The sequence below is a fragment of the Rhinoraja longicauda genome, chromosome 30 (genome assembly GCF_053455715.1).
Source record: "Rhinoraja longicauda isolate Sanriku21f chromosome 30, sRhiLon1.1, whole genome shotgun sequence".
NCBI lineage: Eukaryota > Metazoa > Chordata > Chondrichthyes > Rajiformes > Arhynchobatidae > Rhinoraja > Rhinoraja longicauda.
The window spans coordinates 3,239,641-3,259,348 of NC_135982.1; the positions used below are offsets into that span (position 1 = coordinate 3,239,641).

The following is a 19,708-nucleotide window of genomic DNA, read 5'->3' on the forward strand; positions in this document are numbered from 1 at the left end:
AGGATTCATGAGAATGAGGAATGAGCAGGGTGGGACTTCTTCGATTTTGTTGGCTGCTTTTCCGAGGTAGCATGTGTAGTTGGAGTCAATGGTGGGAAGCCTGGTCTGTGTGATGAACTGAGCTACATCTACAACTCTGTCATTCTTTGTGGCCTTGGGCAGAGCAATTCCCAAAGCAAGCTGTGATGCAGCCCACCATGATGCATTCTATGATGCATTAGTAGACGTTTGTAAGAGTCATTGGAGACATGGTGAATTTCCGCAGTCTCCTCACGATGCAGAGGCATTGGTATGCCTACTCATATCAGTGTGGTCGGCCCATGACAGATCATTGAAGCTCTCAACCATTTGCACTTCGAACTATTGATGCTGATTGGGGTATGTACTCCACGACACTTCCAGACATCAATGACTAGCTCCTCCATCTTGCTGACACTCAGGGAGAGATGGTTCTCCTGACTCCATTATAGAGGTCAAGGCTTCAAAAGGAGTATAATGAGAAGGTCACTCAGATCATTGTGTCTGCAGAGATTGTCTCAAAGAGCTTTAAATTAATCCCTTTACCTCAACTCACGGTCTTGGAGGATTATCCCTTCAAGAATTTATTCACTGCCCATCTGTAAGATGTTTTTGAATCTGTTCCCTTCAGTAATAATAATGTCCTAATACCAATTTCCTGCACAAAACATCCTCAACTCCTCTCTGGTTCTTTCCAATCTCATTAACTCTGCGTTCCCTGTTTACCAATATCCCTGTCACTGGGAATAGTTTGTCCTAACTTATTTCAAAAAATAACTCCAGAATGAGGCTCAATCTGAATTGAGCTTTTTGACTGTGAAAGATACAGCATGGAGACAGACCCTCTGAGCCACTGGGCCCACACTGACCATCGATCGCCCTCCACACTAGTTCTACGTCATCTCATTTCTCATCCACCCTATACACCAGGGTTAATATACAGGCACGCTTTTGGGATGTGCAAGGAAACCAGAACACCTGGAGGAAACCCACATGATCACAGGGTGAATGAGTAAACTCCATGCAGACAGCACCTGAGGTCAGAATTGAACCTGGGTCTTTTTTTTAGAGATACAGCGCAGAAACAGGCCCTTCGGCCCACCGGGTCCGCGCCGCCCAGCGATCCCCGCACATTAACACTATCCTACACCCACTAGGGACAATTTTTTTTAAACATTTGCCCAGCCAATTAACCTACAAACTTGTACTTCTTTGGTCTCTGGTACTGTGAGGCAGCAGCTCGACCAGCTGTGCCACTGTGCCAAAAGATGCTGATGCAGTCTTTCTTATTTCATTTCCAATTGTTTTCATTCTCTCTGTCAATGTTTATTGCGTAACATGCAGACGATAAAACAGCTTTTCAAAACATATGCCCCCAGTTTTGACGTTGGTACTGGAGCAGATTGTTTGTTCCTCACAGTGTTTCCAGCTGGAATTCTGCAGCCTCCGTTCTTCAGCACACACCAGCTTCAAGCTCTGAACTTTGGAGGGATCGGGATGGTGATTGGCCATGAGATCATACATGGATTTGACGATAATGGTAGGCATGAATAGAACCATTATCTAAATGCAGCTTCCAAGCTATTTGCCACACCCTCAATTTTCCATCTGACATTTTGTGCAACAACACCTCCAAGCAAGTCTTTGCTCGATTAGATAACTTATTTTATTTGCATTTATTTTTACTATTTGCAGATTATGTACTTTTCCCATTGCTTTTACATTTTCAATAGTTCTCTTTCCTTTGCCCAGGGCAATGCTGTAATATGCGGGCAAAATTGTTTTTTATAGACAAAAGAATATCTCCAAATATAGTATTAACTTGGACCCAAACCTCTCCATCATTGGTGCAGCACCCTCTCCTCCCCCTTCCCCTCTCTCCCCCCTCCCCCCTCCCCCTCCCTCCCTCCCTCCCCCTCCCTCCCCCCTCCCTCCCCCTCCCCCTCCCCATTCCACCCTTCCCCTCCCCCAACTCCATCCCCATCAACTCCCTTTTATCCTGCATCCTCTCGCCCCCTCCCTCCATCCCCTCCCTTCCTCGGAGATAGATTTAAACTTTAAATTGTGAATAACTTTAAAAATATAACACCGATTTCAATGAAACTTCTTCCATTAGCACCAAAGGGATGACGGTGAGTAAGGTGGGCCTAAAATTGTCGCGCTATCGTGTAGCGTTTTGGCTGTAGTTCAGGAAGAAACAGATCAACAAACGAGAATTTTAGTATTTAGATTACTGAGAATGATTGCTGTTCTGCTTTAATTATGATTTTGTTTCAGCAAAAACATTTTTCGTTATCTTTGTTAACCTCTAGGAAGAAACTATGACAAGGATGGCAACATGTATGACTGGTGGAGTAATTTTTCAGCCACGAATTTCGAAGAGCTGTCTGATTGCATGGTGCATCAGTATGGAAACTACACATGGGATTTAGCTGGCGGACAGAGTGTCAGTATTACTTTTGTCTGTTTACTTTGTTAGTTGGAAGCAAAAGGCAATAAATGTGGAGGAATTTCCACCAAGCTAATAGCTGTCAATAGTAGTGAGATGTTACCTGTCGTATAACTCACACGGGGAATGCACTCACTGTTGGGTCAGAGATGTTCTGAGGATGGCAAAAAGCACCAAATAAACAATGTCTAGTTCTCTCTTCACACTTTAGTTATTTCTTCACACTTATTTTTAATTTACTTTTGGTCATTTTGAGGGAAAATTCTGAAGAAGGGTCTCGACCCGAAACGTCACCCATTCCTTCTCTCCAGAGATGCTGCCTGGCCCGCTGAGTTACTCCAGCATTTTGTGTCTACCTTCGATTTAAACTAGCATCTGCAGTTCTATCCTGCACATTAAACCCACGGGTCGTTCACCATTCACAACCATTATGTCAGTGATGATGTTTTGCCTGATCTTTCTAAATTCCCCCACCTTCTGATGTTGGTGTTGGCCCCAACCCAATGCCTCCATCCTTCAGGAGAACTTCACAACGTAAAGCAGGCACCTTGTGCAGGTCCAATGTCCAGAAGAGAGTCTGTTCTTGCAGTGATGGAAGTATTAACACTTAACTTAACTCGACTTAACTCACTCAACACCTTCGCTCAGTCCGCCTTAACCAACCTGATCTCCTGGTGGCTGAGCACTTCAACTCCCCCTCCCACTCCCAGTCTGACCTTTCTGTCATGGGCCTCCTCCAGTGCCATAGTGAGACCTACTGGAAATTGGAGGAACAGCACCTCATATTTCGCTTGGGCAGCTTGCAGCCCAGCGGTATGAACATTGACTTCTCCAACTTTAGATAGTTCCTCTGTCCCTCTCTTCCCCTCCCCCTTCCCAGTTCTCCCTCTAACTTCCTGTCTCCACCTATATCCTTCCTTTGTCCCGCCCCCCTGACATCAGTCTGAAGAAGGATCTCGACCCGAAACGTCACCCATTCCTTCTCTCCTGAGATCCTGCCCGACCTGCTGAGTTACTCCAGAATTTTGAGAAGAAGTATTAACACTGATGAGACACCGGTATCTTAATGAAATAAAAGTGCACTAGGGATTAGTAAATGTGTCCAACTAAAACATTTCTAACATAACCAGTTAAAAGTTTGAGGACAGACTTGTGGGAAAGGCAGAGACTAAGAGATAGTGAGAAATTAGCAATAAGGTATATTAAAAAAATGAACAGTTCACCATGGGTAAAAAATGAGGACCTATTTCTTTTGGCTGAAAAATCAATGATGGGCAACATAGATTTAATTTTAAAATGGGAACGAAATGCTGGTGTAACTCAGCGGGTCAGGGAGCATCTCTAGATAAAATGGACAGTGACGTTTTGGGTCAGGACCTTTAAGAAGTCTGAAGAAAAGTTCAGATCTGAAACGTCACCAATACTTTTTCTCCAGAGATGCTGCCTGACCTGCTGAGTTACTCCATGATTTGGTATCTATCTTTGGTACAAACTGGCATCCTTTTCACCACGTTATAGATTCCAGTTAATTGCCAGAAATTTAAGAGGGGAAGTTCAGGAGAACGTTCTTTCTCTCAATGAGTGGTGGGGTTCTGTAGCTTGTCACCTGAGAAGTACCTGAATGACCATTTGAAGAACCATTTCCAGCAGGCCTGTGTGCTGAGCATGTCCATTTGGCAATGTTTGTGCATTGGCTGCTTTCAATGCTCTCTGTAACGCAACCAGGTGACAATGGCCAGCCTTTTCCATGGTCTGAGACAAGCCCAACAAGCAGGTTAGAAATGCCTTTGCCTCGAGGATCAGGCAGTGCATGGTGTGTTCCGATTAAGCCACCCAATAAATGAATCATCTTTATTCAAGCTTATCACTTGAATGAAGACAATCCATTTGTTTTAAACCCGTTAGTAGGTCCATTAGAAGCAAAACATAAACAGATCACTTCTTTTGATCATAAATCTTTTATAACTGAGGACAGAAATGACATTTATTTTCCTAGCTGCCAGCCACATTTTGCTTCCCCACGTCTGCAAGTGTAATGTTTCACTTCACCCTGGCAATTCTTTTTCACGCAGGTAAGTGGGATCAGCACTCTGGGTGAAAATATCGCAGACAATGGAGGCGTCAGGCAAGCGTACAAGGTAAGGCACTCAGCAGCCTGCTTGACAGTCACAAGATGCTGCTATCCTACACATATTGAAAGGAGACCTCCCCAATGGTGGAAACTATGGATTGAAATATTCCAGGACAATTTTCCCCAATATCCCGTGAATGTAATCACACAACGAACGCCAGTTTACACGATGTCATTTTATAACTTGAAATCCATTTTTCGATTTGTTTCAAAAAAGTATGATTGAGTTTGCTGCATTGGTCAGTTTTCATATTTACATATATCCTCTTTTTTCAGGATAGGAGTTTCACTGGCAATCCCTAACTATTCTTGAGAAGAGGTTGTAAGCTGCCTCCTTGAACCATTCCTGTATTCCGGGCCAAGGTCCTCCCGCAGTGCAGTCAGGAGGGAGATTCGGGATTGAGATCTAGAGACAAGGTCTTTGCCAGGTCTGGGTGGCACGTCATTTGGAAGGGAAATTGCTCCTCCTTCCCTTCTTGGTGGTAGATCTCCTGTTAGAAGAACGAGGCAAGTAGCTGCAGAGGACACACAATGACAGCCAGCAGGTCTGCTTCATCCTTGCCAGTGTCTAATTCCTTTATTGTTGCTGCTGCTGCATTCAGTTTATCAGTTAGTTTATTCTCACGTGTACCAAAGTACAATGAAAAACTTTTGTTACGTGCTAACCAGCCAGCGGAAAGACAATACATGTTTACAATTGAGCCATTTACAGTGTACAGATATATGATAAGGAAATAATGTTTAGTGCAAGGTAAACCCAGTAAAGTCCAATCAAAGATAGTCGGAGGGTCACCAATGAGGTAGATAGTAGTTCATGACTGCACTCTGGTTGCAGCGGGGTGGTTCTGTTGCATGATAACGGCTGGGAAGAAACTGTCTCTGAATCTGGAGGTGTGTGTTTTTACACTTCTATTCCTTCTACACTAGTCCAAGCCTGTGATCCCACGGTGATTCCAGGATGTAAAAAGTAGGGAATAAGCAATGATCATGCCATTGAATATCAACGGTGTGTGGTTGGGTTCTCTCCTGTTGGTGAGAAGGTTACTTCTCTGCCACCTATCAGCCTATCCTCACCATCTTTTCGATCGTTTCGCTCAACACCTTCGCTCAGTCCGCCTTAACCAACCTGATCTCCCGGTGGCTGAGCACTTCAACTCCCCCTCCCACTCCCAGTCTGACCTTTCTGTCATGGGCCTCCTCCAGTGCCATAGTGAGGCCCACTGGAAATTGGAGGAACAGCACCTCATATTTCGCTTGGGCAGCTTGCAGCCCAGCGGTATGAACATCGACTTCTCCAACTTAGAGTTAGGAAATGTCCTGAGGAAGTCCTGCACTGATGTGTTTGATCTGAGATGATGGCGTCCAGCCGTCACAGCCATCTTCCTTTGCAAAGGACGTCTTCAACTATTGGTGTGTTCCCCTTGATGTCAACTGTCTGCAGTTTCTCCAGAGCTCCTTAAAGACGCACTCTGTCAAATGTAACAGTTATGTCAAGGGTGGTCATTTTCACCTCTCTACTGGAATTCTGTCCAGGTCCATGCATGGATCAGGGTTGTGATGTGATCTAGAACTGAGTAGTCTTGGCAAAACCCAAGAGTAGATTATTGGAGAACAAGTTCCAGTTGAAAGCATTGTCAACAACACCTTCTCGCATGTTGCCGATGAATTGAGACGTGCAAGATCTAATTAGCCAGATTGGATTTGTTTTGTGTTTATGGGACACACATGGCCGGTTTTCCAGATTGTCAGATAGATGCCAATGGTGTAAATTTACTGAAACAGCTTGGCTCAGGTGCTGCTAGTACTGGACCAAGTTTTCAGTACTACAGCTGAGATATCATCTGGTCCTAATGTTCCCGGCTGCATTCAGTGTTCGCAGCTGACTCTTGATATCATGAGAAGTGAATCAAATTGGCTGAAAACTGGCTTCAGAGATGGAGGGGATCTCAGCAGGCACCGTTCAATGGCACTTCTAGCTGAACATTGTTTGTGTCTCATAGAATAAAATAACACAAAGGGAATTAAATGGCAAACTGCCTTGATTGCGCTAAGGTCTTCATGCTTGGTTTTGTTTTTCTTTGCATTCTATTAGGTTTTTTATTTATTGAACTTTAAAAAAATATTTGTTTATTATATTTTCTATTGAAACATACTACTGCATTTACAAACCTGTTGTGCTGCTGTAAGTAAGAATTTCATTGTTTCATTTTGATACATATGACAAAACACACTCTTGACTCCTGACTCGAAGGCAATTACGCCTGAGCCTTCAATGCCGTCTGAGCCTGTGACATCTATGTGCTAAACAATGAATAAAAATAGGTCAATTGCCCATAGAGTCATAGAGTGATACAGTGTAGAAACAGGCCCTTCGGCCCAACTTGCCCACACTGGCCAACATGTGTCAGCCTGTGCTTGGTCCATATCCCTCCAAACCTGTCCTGCCCATGTACCTGTCAAACTGCTTCTTAAACAATGGGATAGTCCCTGCCTCAACGTCCTCCTCTGGCAGCTTGTCCCATACATCCACCACCCTTTGTGTGAAAAAGTTACCCCTCGGATTCCTATTAAATATTTTCCCCTCCACCTTGAACCTATGTCCTTGTTGGGAAAGGGCGATGAAAGGATATTGGGATGAAATCAAGATGTATGGATAAAACGATCGCAGTGTCTCATCATGGGTGAGCACCAATACTCCTGTGAAGCTGTGCGAGTCATCTTGCTCTGCTGGAGGGGCTGTATTAACACAAGTTGCCGCATTGTTGAATGTATGCTCATTGTAAGATCTTGTGATTGCAGATTATCTGATCTTGCAAGGGCAAGTTGCCAGAATGTTGTATTTAGAAATATATATATTTTTAAGTTTGGCGAGGCCACAGTCATTATTCTCTTCACCCATAAGCTTGTGGTGTGGGTTTGGGTGGATGAGTTTTATTGACTCGACCCTGTGTTTTCCAGGCCTATTTGAAATGGGTGAAGAAAGAAGGAGAAGAAGTGGAACTACCTGGCCTGAATCTGACACACAAACAACTTTTTTTCCTTAACTTTGCACAGGTAAAGTGAAGACAGAAATTCACTTGGTGATAGTTTATAAATGGCAAGAGGGAAAGAGGTTGCAACTTAATAAATGAAAGGGCACTTCAATTGGGTAGAACTGAATATAAAGATAAGTGGGAGATAATGGTGTGGCTCTTGGGCATTATACAGTCTGTAATTTTGTATATATACACCAATGTCCAACTTTTTTATGAAGTAGTTCTTGATTGTCAGCCAGTTTCAGATTGCCTCACGAGATAGATACAAAATGCTGGAGTAGCTCAACGGGACAGGCAGCATCCCTTGGAGAGAAGGAATGGGTGATGTTTTGGGTTTCGACCTGAAACGTCACCCATACCTTCTCTTCAGAGATGTTGTCTGTCCCGCTGAGTTACTCCAACATTTTGTATCCATCTTAGGTGTAAACCAGCATCTGCAGTTCTTTCCTACCTAGGATAGTTTCCTGAACAGCTGAATTTCCTATTAGTGCTCCTTGTCTTATGTAACCTCTGTCAAGCAATCACAGCGTCCAAGAGGAAAATGTCCTCCCTACACATTTAGATTACCTCCTCCCTCTTAGCTGGGTCTGAGATCCACAGTGGCGCAGCGGTAGAGTTGCTGCCTTACAGTGCTTGCAGCGCCAGAGACCCAGGTTCGATCCTGACTATGGGTGCTGTCTGTACGGAGTTTGTACGTTCTCCCCGTGACTGCATGGGTTTTTACCGAGCTCTTAATGATAGCGGAGTCAAGGGATATGGGGATAAGGCAGGAACGGGGTACTGATTGTGGATAATCAACCATGATCACGGTGAATGGTGGTGCTGGCTTGAAGGGCCGAATGGCCTACTCCTGCACCGAGTTGTCTATTGTCTATTGTCTATTATCTTCGGTTTCCTCCCACACTCCAAAGACGTACAGGTATGTAGGATAATTGGCATGGCTTATGTGTAAATTGTCCCTTGTGTGTGTAGGATAGTGTTAATGTGTGGGGATCGCTGGTCGGTGTGGACTTGTGGGCCAAAGGGCCTGTTTCCTCGCTGTATCTTTAAACTAAACTAAACTAAAACTAAACACGTGCAGATCTGAAACGATCATATTTCCACATCCATGGAAGGATTCGTAGAAAGATTGAGCTGATTTTTCATTTCCCAGTTTATGCTGCTGTGCACTGATTCTCGCTCAGAGGCAATGAGCCAGCAGCTGGATGCTTACCTCATCCAGAGACACTGGGATAATTGTTGAGGCTCTCCACTTGCAGCACGACAACATCACCCATGATCAAAACTATAATCAACTCTCTTCTGTAAATATCCAAGACTCTCAGATTGCTTAGCACTATTAGCACAATTCCCAATAGATCATACATTCTCCAACTTTAGATAGTTCCTCTGTCCCTCTCTTCCCCTTCCCAGATCTCCCACTGTCTTTCTGTCTCCACCTATATCCTTCCTTTGTCCCCCCCCCCCTGACATCAGTCTGAAGAAGGGTCTCAACCCGAAACGTCGCCCTTTCCTTCTCTCCTGAGATGCTGCCTGACCTGCTGAGTTACTCCAGCATTTTGTTAATAAATACATTTACAATATGTCTCCACTCACTTAGATAGTCCATTTCATTATCATAAGATCATAAGAGATAGGAGCAGAATTAGGCCATTCGGCCCATCATCTACTCCGCTATTCAATCCTGGCTGTTCTATCTCTCCCTCCTAACCCCATTCTCCTGTCTTCTTACCATAACCCCTGACACCCGTACTAATCATGAAACATATACTAGAGCACTAATCATAACATGCTTGCAAACTGTTGCCTTACTGTTTATAACTGGTTAACACTAATATATGTGTAGGAAGGAACTGCAGATGCTTTACACCGGTTTACACTAGTTTACACCGGAGACACAAAATGCTGGAGTAACTCAGCGGGTCTGGCAACATCTCTGGCAAAAAGGAATAGGTGACGTTACGGGTCGAGACCCTTCGTCACACTGAGAGTCAGGGGAGAGGGAATCTAGACGTATGAAAAGGTATTGAGCAAATCAGAGCCAGCACCAATGACCAAAGGGCCCGTAATGGTCCATTGTTGGCTGCCGAGGAGGTAATAACGAATGGATACGTACAATGAAACCAGCAGGACGACCAGGATGAAGGAGGGAGGGAAAGAGAGAGAATGCAAGGGTTACTAGAAATTATAGAAATCAATATTCATAGCGCTGGGTTGTAAACTATCTGTCTAACACTCACCTGTGTTCTCCAGGTATGGTGTGGCTCCTACAGGCCTGAGTATGCCAGCCAGGCCATCAAAACTGATGTTCATACCCCTCTGCAATTCAGGTACGTAACCTCTGCTCACAGAGACATCTGTGGATTCATGTTGCAGGGTGACTTAACTGATTTCTTATCTGTTTTATGTTTTTACTTCAGCCACAGAGATGGCACAGCGTGCTATCTGTGTGTGCATTAGCTTATTGGGGCACTGGACATATTTTAGTGCATTTATTAGCTGACTGAGGGAAGGAGAGTATGATTTTTTTCTTGCACCTTAAAACAGCAACTATGACCGTGTAAAATGGCCTTGCTCCTCGTTAGTGGTGGGTGCTGGGCCTGTTACAGCTCAAACGGTTGAACTGTCAGCAATGAGTCATAAATGACCAAGAATGTACGGCAGGTTTCTCTATATGCGCACTAATCATTGCAAGGCATGGACAAAGACCACGGCCTTGCATTGAACTGACATTAAGCAGATACCGATGAAACTTAAATATTAACTGCTGCCTGTCAGGGGAGTTTTATTCCCCTGATGTGAAGCTGTTCATGGAGATGAAGGTTCGCACTAAAGATGAAATGAATGAGAAGCAATTAGATGCCAGTGGAGATGAAGAGAGCATGCTGTGATCTTTAAATTATCATGGGTTTGATGATGCGACTGTTTGGGAAGAGATTTCTTTTTTTGGAGGAAGTCCAAAACTAGGACCATTAATACGATCACGGATAAATGCAATGCAGAGCTCCAAGGAAGAACCTCCAGAAGCTACAGAGACAAACGTTATCGGGAGTATTTGGAGTATTGTGAGCAGTTTTGGGCCCCTTATCTGAGGAAGGATGTGCTGGTGTTGGAAAGGGTCCAGAGGAGGTTTATGAGCATGATCCCAGGGATGATGGCATTACCGCTTTAGTTTAGAAGGATGGGGGTGAGGGGGGAGGGGATCTCATTGAAACATCGAATAATATAAAGCCTGGATAGAGTAGATGTGGAAAGGATGTGGGGAAGCCCCTGGTTCATCTAACCGGCCAATTGTTTCTTTAGCCAGAGGGTGGTGAATCTGTGGGATTCATTGCCACAGACGGCTGTGGAGGACAGGTCTTTGGGTACTTTTAAGGTGGAGGTTGATAGGTTCTTGATTAGTGCGGGTGTCAAACGTTATGGGGAGAAGGCAGGAGAATGGGGTTGAGAAGGAAAGATAGAACAACCATGATTGAATGGCGGAATAAACTCGATGGGCCGAATGGGCCCAATTCTGGTCCTGTGACTTATGAACTTACAAACTTATGAACTTATTATAACTGAAGTCATGATGGAGATGGGAATAATAAAGTTACATAAAATAGAGTGGGAGGTGGTTTGTGATGAGCATAAGATTCACCCTGGGCCACTCGGTCAAATGGCAATTCTCCACGTGATGTAAAATGTGCCAAGGTGCAATAGGTGATGCTAAGGATAAGTTGTAAGTTTGTTGGTTGACCCCAAATTGTCCAAAGGAGAGAAAGAGAACGAGGCTTGCCTAAATCAGACCCTAATTATCATGCAATTTCAGAGTGTTGGACATAGTCAGTAGCAGTCAGCGTGCCAGTAACATGGTCCAGCTACAAGGCTGTGCCCTGTTGCAGGCACAGTGAATGTGTGCTGTAGACCAGGGATCTCCAAACTATGGCCCACGGGCCACGTCCGGCCCGCCACGAGATTTTATCCGGCCCGCAGCAAGCTCTTAGGCTGCGGGAACAGGAGGCAGAAGCTGCCGGAGAGCGGATCGCCACCGATCCAGAGCCAGGACAAGGCGAGAGATCGCAGCGCCCCCTCGCAAACAACAAACCCAAGGAAACTTCCCTCCTCACCGCTCACCCCGGGGAGAGAGAGGGGGGGGGGCAGAGAGAGAGTCGGGGTAGAGGGAGCAGCGGGTGAGAGCGGGAGCTCGGGGAGGGGGAGGGTGTCGGAGGGTCCAGTGAAAGAGCGCCGCCACTTGCAGGTGCTCCCTCCCTCCCTCCCTCCCTCCCTCCCTCCCTCCCTCCCTCCCTCCCTCCCTCCCTCCCTCCCTCCCTCCCTCCCTCCCTCCCTCCCTCCCTCCCTCCCTCCCTCCCTCCCTCCCTCCCTCCCTCCCTCCCTCCCTCCCTCCCTCCCTCCCTCCCTCCCTCCCTCCCTCCCTCCCTCTCCTCTCTCTCCCCTCTCTCTCTCCCAGCATCAGCGAGATCTGTGCTCTCTTTCCCGGCTCCGTCTCCCTCTAACGCAGTGAAATAAGATCAAACACATGAAACTTTGCTCCTCGCCACTACCGCCACTCACCCCGGGGAGACGGGGCCGGGGAGACGGGGCCGGGGAGACGGGGCCGGGGAAGAGAGTGGAGCAGCGGCGCAGATCTCACTGGCTCTGGGAGAGAGGGAGAGGGGAAAGGGAGAGAGAGAGGGAGGAGGCAGCCCCCGCAAGTGATGGCGCCCCTTTACCAGACCCTCTAATACCTTCCCCCTCTCCGCGCTCCCGCTCTCACCCACTTCTCCCTCTAACCCCGACTCTCCCCCCACCTCCACTCTCTCCCCACCCCCCCCCCCCCCCACCCTTCCCTCTCCTCTCTCTCTCCCCCCCCAGTGATGGTCACTATATTTTTTCTGGTTTATAAATAATTGTATATATATATTCCAATATTTCAAGCTCTTTTTAAAAATTGAATATTATTTATTAGTTGCCATATAAACCTAATGTAAACTAACCTAATCTAACCTAACCTAGTTTAACCTTTCCTATCTAATCTAACGTAACCTAGTCTAAACTCTTTTGAGTTCAGTAATTTATAAAACTCACACTTCTTTATTTTTTTCCTATGTGGCCCTCATGCTGACGAGCTTGTAGGCCCCTGGTGTAGACAGACGGTGGCTGTGGTGCTCTGTAGCTTAGTTCTGACATGCATTGGGATTTATTGCTTGCTGATTATCTGTGGCTATTGCCATATGTGATTGAACTGAGCAGAATACAAAGGATATCTCATACTAGAATTACCAATGTGAACTGTGAACATTGGCTAAATTCCCGTAAAAAGGACAGAAATGTGCAAAGACAGACGTGGTGAAAATCACAAATGTTTCCATTGCGTCAAAAATTAGAGGGCGGCACAGTGGGGCTGCTGTAGGGCTGCTGTAGGGCTGCTGCCTCACAGCGCCAGAGACCCAGATTTGAACCTGACCTCGAGTACTGTCTGTGTAGAGTTTGCCCGTTCTCCATGTGACCGTGTTGGTTTCCTCCAGAGGCTCCAGGTTCCTCCACATTTCAAAGGCGTGCAGGTTTGTAGGTTCATTGGCCGCTGTAAATTGCCCCTGGTGTGTAAGGAGCAGATGTGAAAGTAGATTAACAGAGGCGATGGATGGTCGGTTTCCACGCCGTGGACTGAAGGGGCTGTTTTCATGCTGTATCTCTAAACTAAAATAAAGAAAAAAGCAGAAAAAAACATGAAAACTGTGAGATTCGAAATGCAGAAAATACTCAGCCGGTCAGCCAACATCTACGCAGAGAGAAAGAGAGTTGAGGTTTGACAATGAATAGTTATGGGCATGTAGCATGAACTCTGTTCCTGTCTTCACCGACACTGCCTGAGCAGATCACGTCCAGCTTTGCCTGCTCTGTGGGACTCTGACAGCCCTGCTTTAGTGGCAGTGCCAGGGTGACACTTGTGGGTTCAGGTTCCACACAAAGCTTTTGTGCATATCCCAATGACACTGTGTTACAGTGCGTGTGGATTACAGCACCATCGTGGGAGCTGCCTTTCTAATGCGGAATTAAAATGGAGGCTCCGTCCCCTCTCCCAGCTGAAAGCAAAGGATCCCCTCCCACTATTTCACAGAAGAGTTCCCTCCAGTGTTATAGAGTCGTACAACACGGAACAGGCACTTCAGCCCAACCCATCCGTGCCACCCAAGACCCTCCATCTCAGCTCACTTCATTTGCACGTATTGGGCCTACATTCCTTTAACTCTTTCCTATCCATATCAATAGACAATAGACAATAGGTGCAGGAGGAGGCCATTCGGCCCTTCGCGCCAGCACCACCATTCAATGTGATCATGGCTGATCATTCTCAATCAGTACCCCGTTCCTGCCTTCTCCCCATACCCCCTGACTCCGCTATCCTTAAGAGCTCTATCTAGCTCTCTCTTTAATGCATTCAGAGAATTAGCCTCCACTGCCTTCTGAGGCAGAGAATTCCACAGCTTCACAACTCTCTGACTAAAAAAGTTTTTCCTCATCTCAGTTCTAAATGGCCTACCCCTTATTTTTAAACTGTGGCCCCTTGTTCTGGACTCCCCCAACATTGGGAACATGTTTCCTGCCTCTAACGTGTCCAACCCCTTAATAATCTTATACATTTCGATAAGATCTCCTCTCATCCTTCTAAATTCCAGTGTATACAAGCCTAGTCGCTCCAGTCTTTCAACATATGACAGTCCCACCATTCTGGGAATTAACCTAGTAAACCTACGCTGCACTCTGTTCAAGTGTCTTAAATGTTGTTATTGTACCTGCCTCAACTACCCCCTCTGGCAGCTCGTTCCATACACCCACCACTCTCTGTGGAGAAAAAGTTGCCCCTCACGTTCCTATAAACTTCCTATAAACGTTTTTCCCTCTCACCCTAAACCTGTCCTTCGATTCTTGATGGTAGACACAAAATGCTGGAGTAACTCAGCGGGATAGGTGGCATCTCAGGAGAGAAGGAATGGGTGACGTTTCGGGTCCAGACCTTTCTTAGGACTGTATAAGAAAATAACTGCAGATGCTGGTACAAATCGAAGGTATTTATTCAAAAAATGCTGGAGTAACTCAGCAGGTCAGGCAGCATCTCAGGAGAGAAGGAATGGGTGACGTTTCGGGTCGAGACCCTTCTTCAGACTGATGTCAGGGGGGCGGAACAAAGGAAGGATATAGGTGGAGACAGGAAGATAGGGGGAGATCTGGGAAGGAGGAGGGGAAGAGAGGGACAGAGGAACTATCTAAATTTGAAGAAGTCGATGTTCATACCACTGGGCTGCAAGCTGCCCAGGCGAAATATGAGGTGCTGTTCATCCAATTTCCGGTGGGCCTCACTATGGCACTGGAGGAGGCCCATGACAGAAAGGTCAGACTGGGAGTGGGAGGGGGAGTTGAAGTGCTCGGCCACCGGGAGATCAGTTTGGCCAACGCGGACCGAGCGCAGGTGTTGAGCGAAGCGATCGCCGAGCCTGCGCTTGGTTTCGCCGATGTAAATAAGTTGACATCTAGAGCAGCGGATGCAATAGATGAGGTTGGAGGAGGTGCAGGTGAACCTCTGTCTCACCTGGAAAGACTGTTTGGGTCCTTGGATGGAGTTGAGGGGGGAGGTAAAGGGACAGGTGTTGCATCTCATGCGGTTGCAGGGGAAAGTGCCCGGGGATGGGGTGGTTTGGGTAGGAAGGGACAAGTGGACCAGGGAGTTACGGAGGGAACGGTCTCTGCGGAATGCAGCGAGGGGAGGGGATGGGAAGATATGGCCAGTGGTGGGGTCCCGTTGTAGGTGACGGAAATGTTGGCGGATGATATGTTGGATACGCTGGCTGGTGGGGTGGAAGGTGAGAACGAGGGGGATTCTGTCCTTGTTGCGAGTGGGGGAGGGGGAGCAAGAGCGGAGCTGCGGGATGTAGAAGAGACACTAGTGAGAGCCTCATCTATAATGGAAGAGGGGAATCCCCATTTCCTGAAGAATGAGGACATCTCTGAAGCCCTAGTGTGAAACACCTCATCCCGGGCGCAGATGCGGCGTAGACGGAGGAATTGGGAGTAGGGGATAGACTTTTTGCAGGGGGCCGGGTGGGAAGAAGTGTAGTCCAGATAGCTGTGCGAGTCAGTGGGTTTATAGTAAATGTCCGTCACTAGTCTGTCTCCTGTGATGGAGATGGTGAGGTCCAGAAACGGGAGGGAGATGTCGGAGATAGTCCAGGTATATTTAAGGGCAGGATGGAAATTGGAAGTGAAATGTATGAAGTCAGTGAGTTCTGCATGGGTACAAGAGGTAGCACCAATGCAGTCGTCGATGTAGCGGAGGTAGAGTTCGGGGATGGGGCCGGTGTACGCCCGGAACAGGGATTGTTCGACGTACCCGACAAAGAGGCAGGCATAGCTAGGGCCCATGCGAGTGCCCATAGCTACGCCTCTGGTTTGGAGGAAGTGGGAGGAGTCAAAGGAGAAGTTGTTAAGGGTAAGAACCAGCTCTGCTAGGCGGAGGAGAGGGCCTCCTCCAGTGCCATAGTGAGGCCCACCGGAAATTGGAGGAACAGCACCTCATATTTCCCCTGGGCAGCTTGCAGCCCAGTGGTATGAACATCAACTTCTCTAACTTTAGATAATTCCTCTGTCCCTCTCTTCCCCTCCTCCTTCCCAGATCTCCCACTGTCTTCCTGTCTCCACCTATATCCTTCCTTTGTCCCGCCCTCCTGACATCAGTCTGAAGAAGGGTCTCGACCCGAAACGTCACCCATTCCTTCTCTCCTGAGATGCTGCCTGACCTGCTGAGTTACTCCAGCATTTTGTGAGTAAATACCTTCTTCAGACTGATGTCAGGGGAGGGGGCGGGACAGAGATAGAATGCAGTAAGACTGGCGGGAGAACTGGGAAGGGTGAGGGGATAGAGAGGGAAAGCAAAGGTTATCTGAAGTTAGAGCACCGACTTCATCAACTCCACCACTAATTTCCATCCTGCTCCCAAATTAACTTGGATCATCTCTGACATCTCCCTACCGTTTCTAGATTTCACCGTCTCCATCACCGGAAACACCTACATATTTTGCCGCTTGGATTCTTGATTCCCGACTCTGGGTAAAATAGTCAGATGACACACAAAACATAAATTATACATGCATAGCACCCGTGGGTCTGAAGAAGGGTCTCGACCCAGAAAGTCACCCATTCCTTCTCTCCTGAGATGCTGCCTGACCCGCTGAGTCATTCCAGCTTTTTGTGACACCTTCGATTTGTACCAGCGTCTGCAGTTACTTTCCTGCTTAGCACCCAAAGTCTACAAGGTAGTTAAAAGAAAAAGACCGCAGAAAGAAAACTATGACATTAGTGTGAAAATACACATTTAGAAATCAAGGCATGGTGATGCAAGACTGGTCTGCAGCAGTCCGTAGCTGAGGTAGGATTAGGCTGAGGTTGTGTTCATGAACATGGTAGTTGTATGAAAGTAGCTGCTGCTAAACCTGGTTGTTTGGGACCTCAGGACTCTGTACCTCCCGACTGTCTGTAGCAGGGAGGAGAGGGCAAGGATGGTTGGGATCCTTGATGCATTCACTATGTCTCAGTTTAGTTTATTGTCACGTGTACCGAGGTACAGTGAAAAGCTATTGTTGCGTGCTAACCAGTCAGCGTAAAGACAATACACGATTACAATCGAGCCATTTACAGTGTAAACAGTAAACAGTGTACTGTCTATTCTGCTCGTGATTTGATACATGACCGACATTTATTCCCGACCCAACATCACTAAAATAGTTTGTATTAAAAGTTAATCCATGGGAGGAGGACGTCTGCTCTGTGGAGCTGTGGGCAGGTGATCCCCTTAATGGACTCTCCCACAGTGGCAGTAGCTATGCAGCCACAGGAGGCCACCAACAAGCACGATCTTCCACATGTTTCCCAGCACTCAGGAAGGGAACATGAGGTAAAGCCAGCAAAGTCCGATCAAGGATAGTCCGCGGGTCACCAATAAGGTAGATGGTAGTTCAGCACTGCTCTCTGGTTGTGCTAGGATGGTTCAGTTGCCTGATAACAGCTGGGAAGAAACTGTCCCTGAATTTGGAGGTGTGCGTTTTCACACTTCTATACCTTTTGCCTTGCGGTCTTGGATGGAGCTGTTCCCAAACCAAGCCGTGAGGCATCCTGATAAAATGCTCTCTATGGTGCACCTGTAGAAGTTGGTGAGAGTTGTTGGGGACATGCTGAACCTCCGCAGCCTTTTAAGGAAGTTGAGGCATTGGTGCGCTTTCTTGGTCGTTGTTTCAATATGTGCGGTCCAGGAGAAGTTGTTGGTGATATTGATTCCAAGGAATTTGAAGTTTTCAACCACCTCTACTTTGGCACCATGAATGCAAACTGGGGTATCTGTCCTGCCTTGCATCCTGAAGCCGATCATTATCTCCTTTGTCCTCCTGACATTGAGAGAAAGGTTGTTGTCTCGACACCAGGTCACGAGGTTCTCAATCTCCTTCCTGTGCTCCGTCTCATCATTATATATTTGATATCCGGCCCACAATGGTGGTGTCGTCTGTGAATTTGTAAATTGAATTAGATTTGTACATGGCAGCACTGTCGTGGGCGTACAAGGAGCAAAGAAGGGGCAGAGAACGCAGCCCTGCGGAGCACCCCGTTGAGGATTATCGTAGAGGACGATGCTTTGTGTCTTTTCCTTAACCCTGTAAATGCAGTTTTGTTCTTTTTGTTCCCTCCTCTCCACAGAGTCATTGGTTCCCTCCAAAACTTTGAAGCTTTTGCCGAGGCCTTTCAGTGTTCAAGTGGGGAAGTGATGTACCCAGCCAAGAGGTGCCGTGTGTGGTAACCAAAGAGCAGCTAGCACACACCTTCGAAAACCTGTCGCTGAGCTCTGAAGGTGGCTGAAGCCAATAGATGTGCCTAATAACCCTTCTCCAATTAGTCAGTGCCAAGGTTGTTGCTCTTGTTCGCTGTTGTTGTGGGTATGTGCAGACCAAAGAATGGTTGTGGGCTGGTTAAACACATCCTGCAAACAATCACAGTTTTATACCTTAACACGACTGTTACCTGTTACTTACATTCAGTAATAACATCAAGGTGCTTTAGTCAGCATAGAATTCCTTATTTAAAGTGAAACCATTTTGTAGTTCCAGGAGTCTGTGCAAATTGCCAGCTCGTGAGATGGTTCAAGGAGAGGTGGCCAGTTTTTTTAGTGGAAGGTACATTAAGATTAACTGGGCCTATTGTTACACTGGTAGAGTCTGTCTCATAAGCAGTGCTTAATGATTTTTAAAATTCCTGCATGCCAAGGCTAAAACTTGTTACAATGAAGTGTCCTAGTTGCTTGAAACCCGTTTCAGCTTCTATTTCCCAACGCACTCATAGCTCAGGTGTATTGTGTGAAACAATGTGAGATTTTTGCGATGATATTTCTTTAAAAAAATAGTTCCCCAGTGTTGCTGTACAGAATAAACCTTCAAAAAGTGGTATTTGAAGACGTTTTTTGATAGCATTTGGTTCAATGTGCTTTAGTCCAAGTATGAAATCTTTTTCAAGCTGCACCTTATTTTTAATATATTTAATCATGTATTAATGATTTATATTATATTGTTTGTATCCAAAAAAAACAATCATTTGAGAAATCATCTTTTAATGGTCTATTTAATCTTGGTGAGTTGTGTTTGATTTTAATATATTCCTGTTCTGTCAGTATTTCCAAATAAATTCTTTATGACTGTTACAGATGGTTGTTATATTTTATGGAGGTGGGGTCCTGATGACTCCCCCTCCTCATTCCCTGCTCCTCCCTCTGCCATCCCTCCAGTGTCTGGGTAGGGTTTAAACTCAGTGGGAATGATTTGGCAGCAACACAATTTGTAACTCGGTTATGAACTCATTTGTTTTGAGATGGTTCCTTCACTGGCCCCTCAGCTGTCTGCGTATCCCATTGTAGCAAGGGATGGATGAGCTGTGGATGCAAGCCTTTCCATCAGTACAGCGCACATTACTTACACAAAAGTGGCACCTGCTGCCAGAATGAGTCAACCACTGGCCCAATCTCAATGGTATTGTAAATCTAAATAAGGCAGAGATAGGAGA

The 19,708-nt window shown here is 46.3% G+C and overlaps 1 protein-coding gene across 3 annotated transcripts in view; it reads left to right on the forward strand.

Moving 5' to 3' along the window:
* mmel1 (membrane metallo-endopeptidase-like 1) overlaps positions 1-19,243 on the forward strand; it is a 142,325-nt gene extending 123,082 nt beyond the window's left edge. For all 3 annotated transcript variants that reach the window (XM_078425052.1, XM_078425051.1, XM_078425053.1), the window contains 6 exons: positions 1,439-1,558; positions 2,331-2,464; positions 4,540-4,605; positions 7,557-7,652; positions 9,887-9,963; positions 18,356-19,243. In XM_078425052.1, the coding sequence (XP_078281178.1) occupies positions 1,439-1,558; positions 2,331-2,464; positions 4,540-4,605; positions 7,557-7,652; positions 9,887-9,963; positions 18,356-18,455 (593 nt within the window). In that variant the 3' untranslated portion in view covers positions 18,456-19,243. The remainder of the gene's footprint in view (positions 1-1,438; positions 1,559-2,330; positions 2,465-4,539; positions 4,606-7,556; positions 7,653-9,886; positions 9,964-18,355) is intronic.
* The last annotated feature ends 465 nt before the right edge of the window (positions 19,244-19,708 follow it).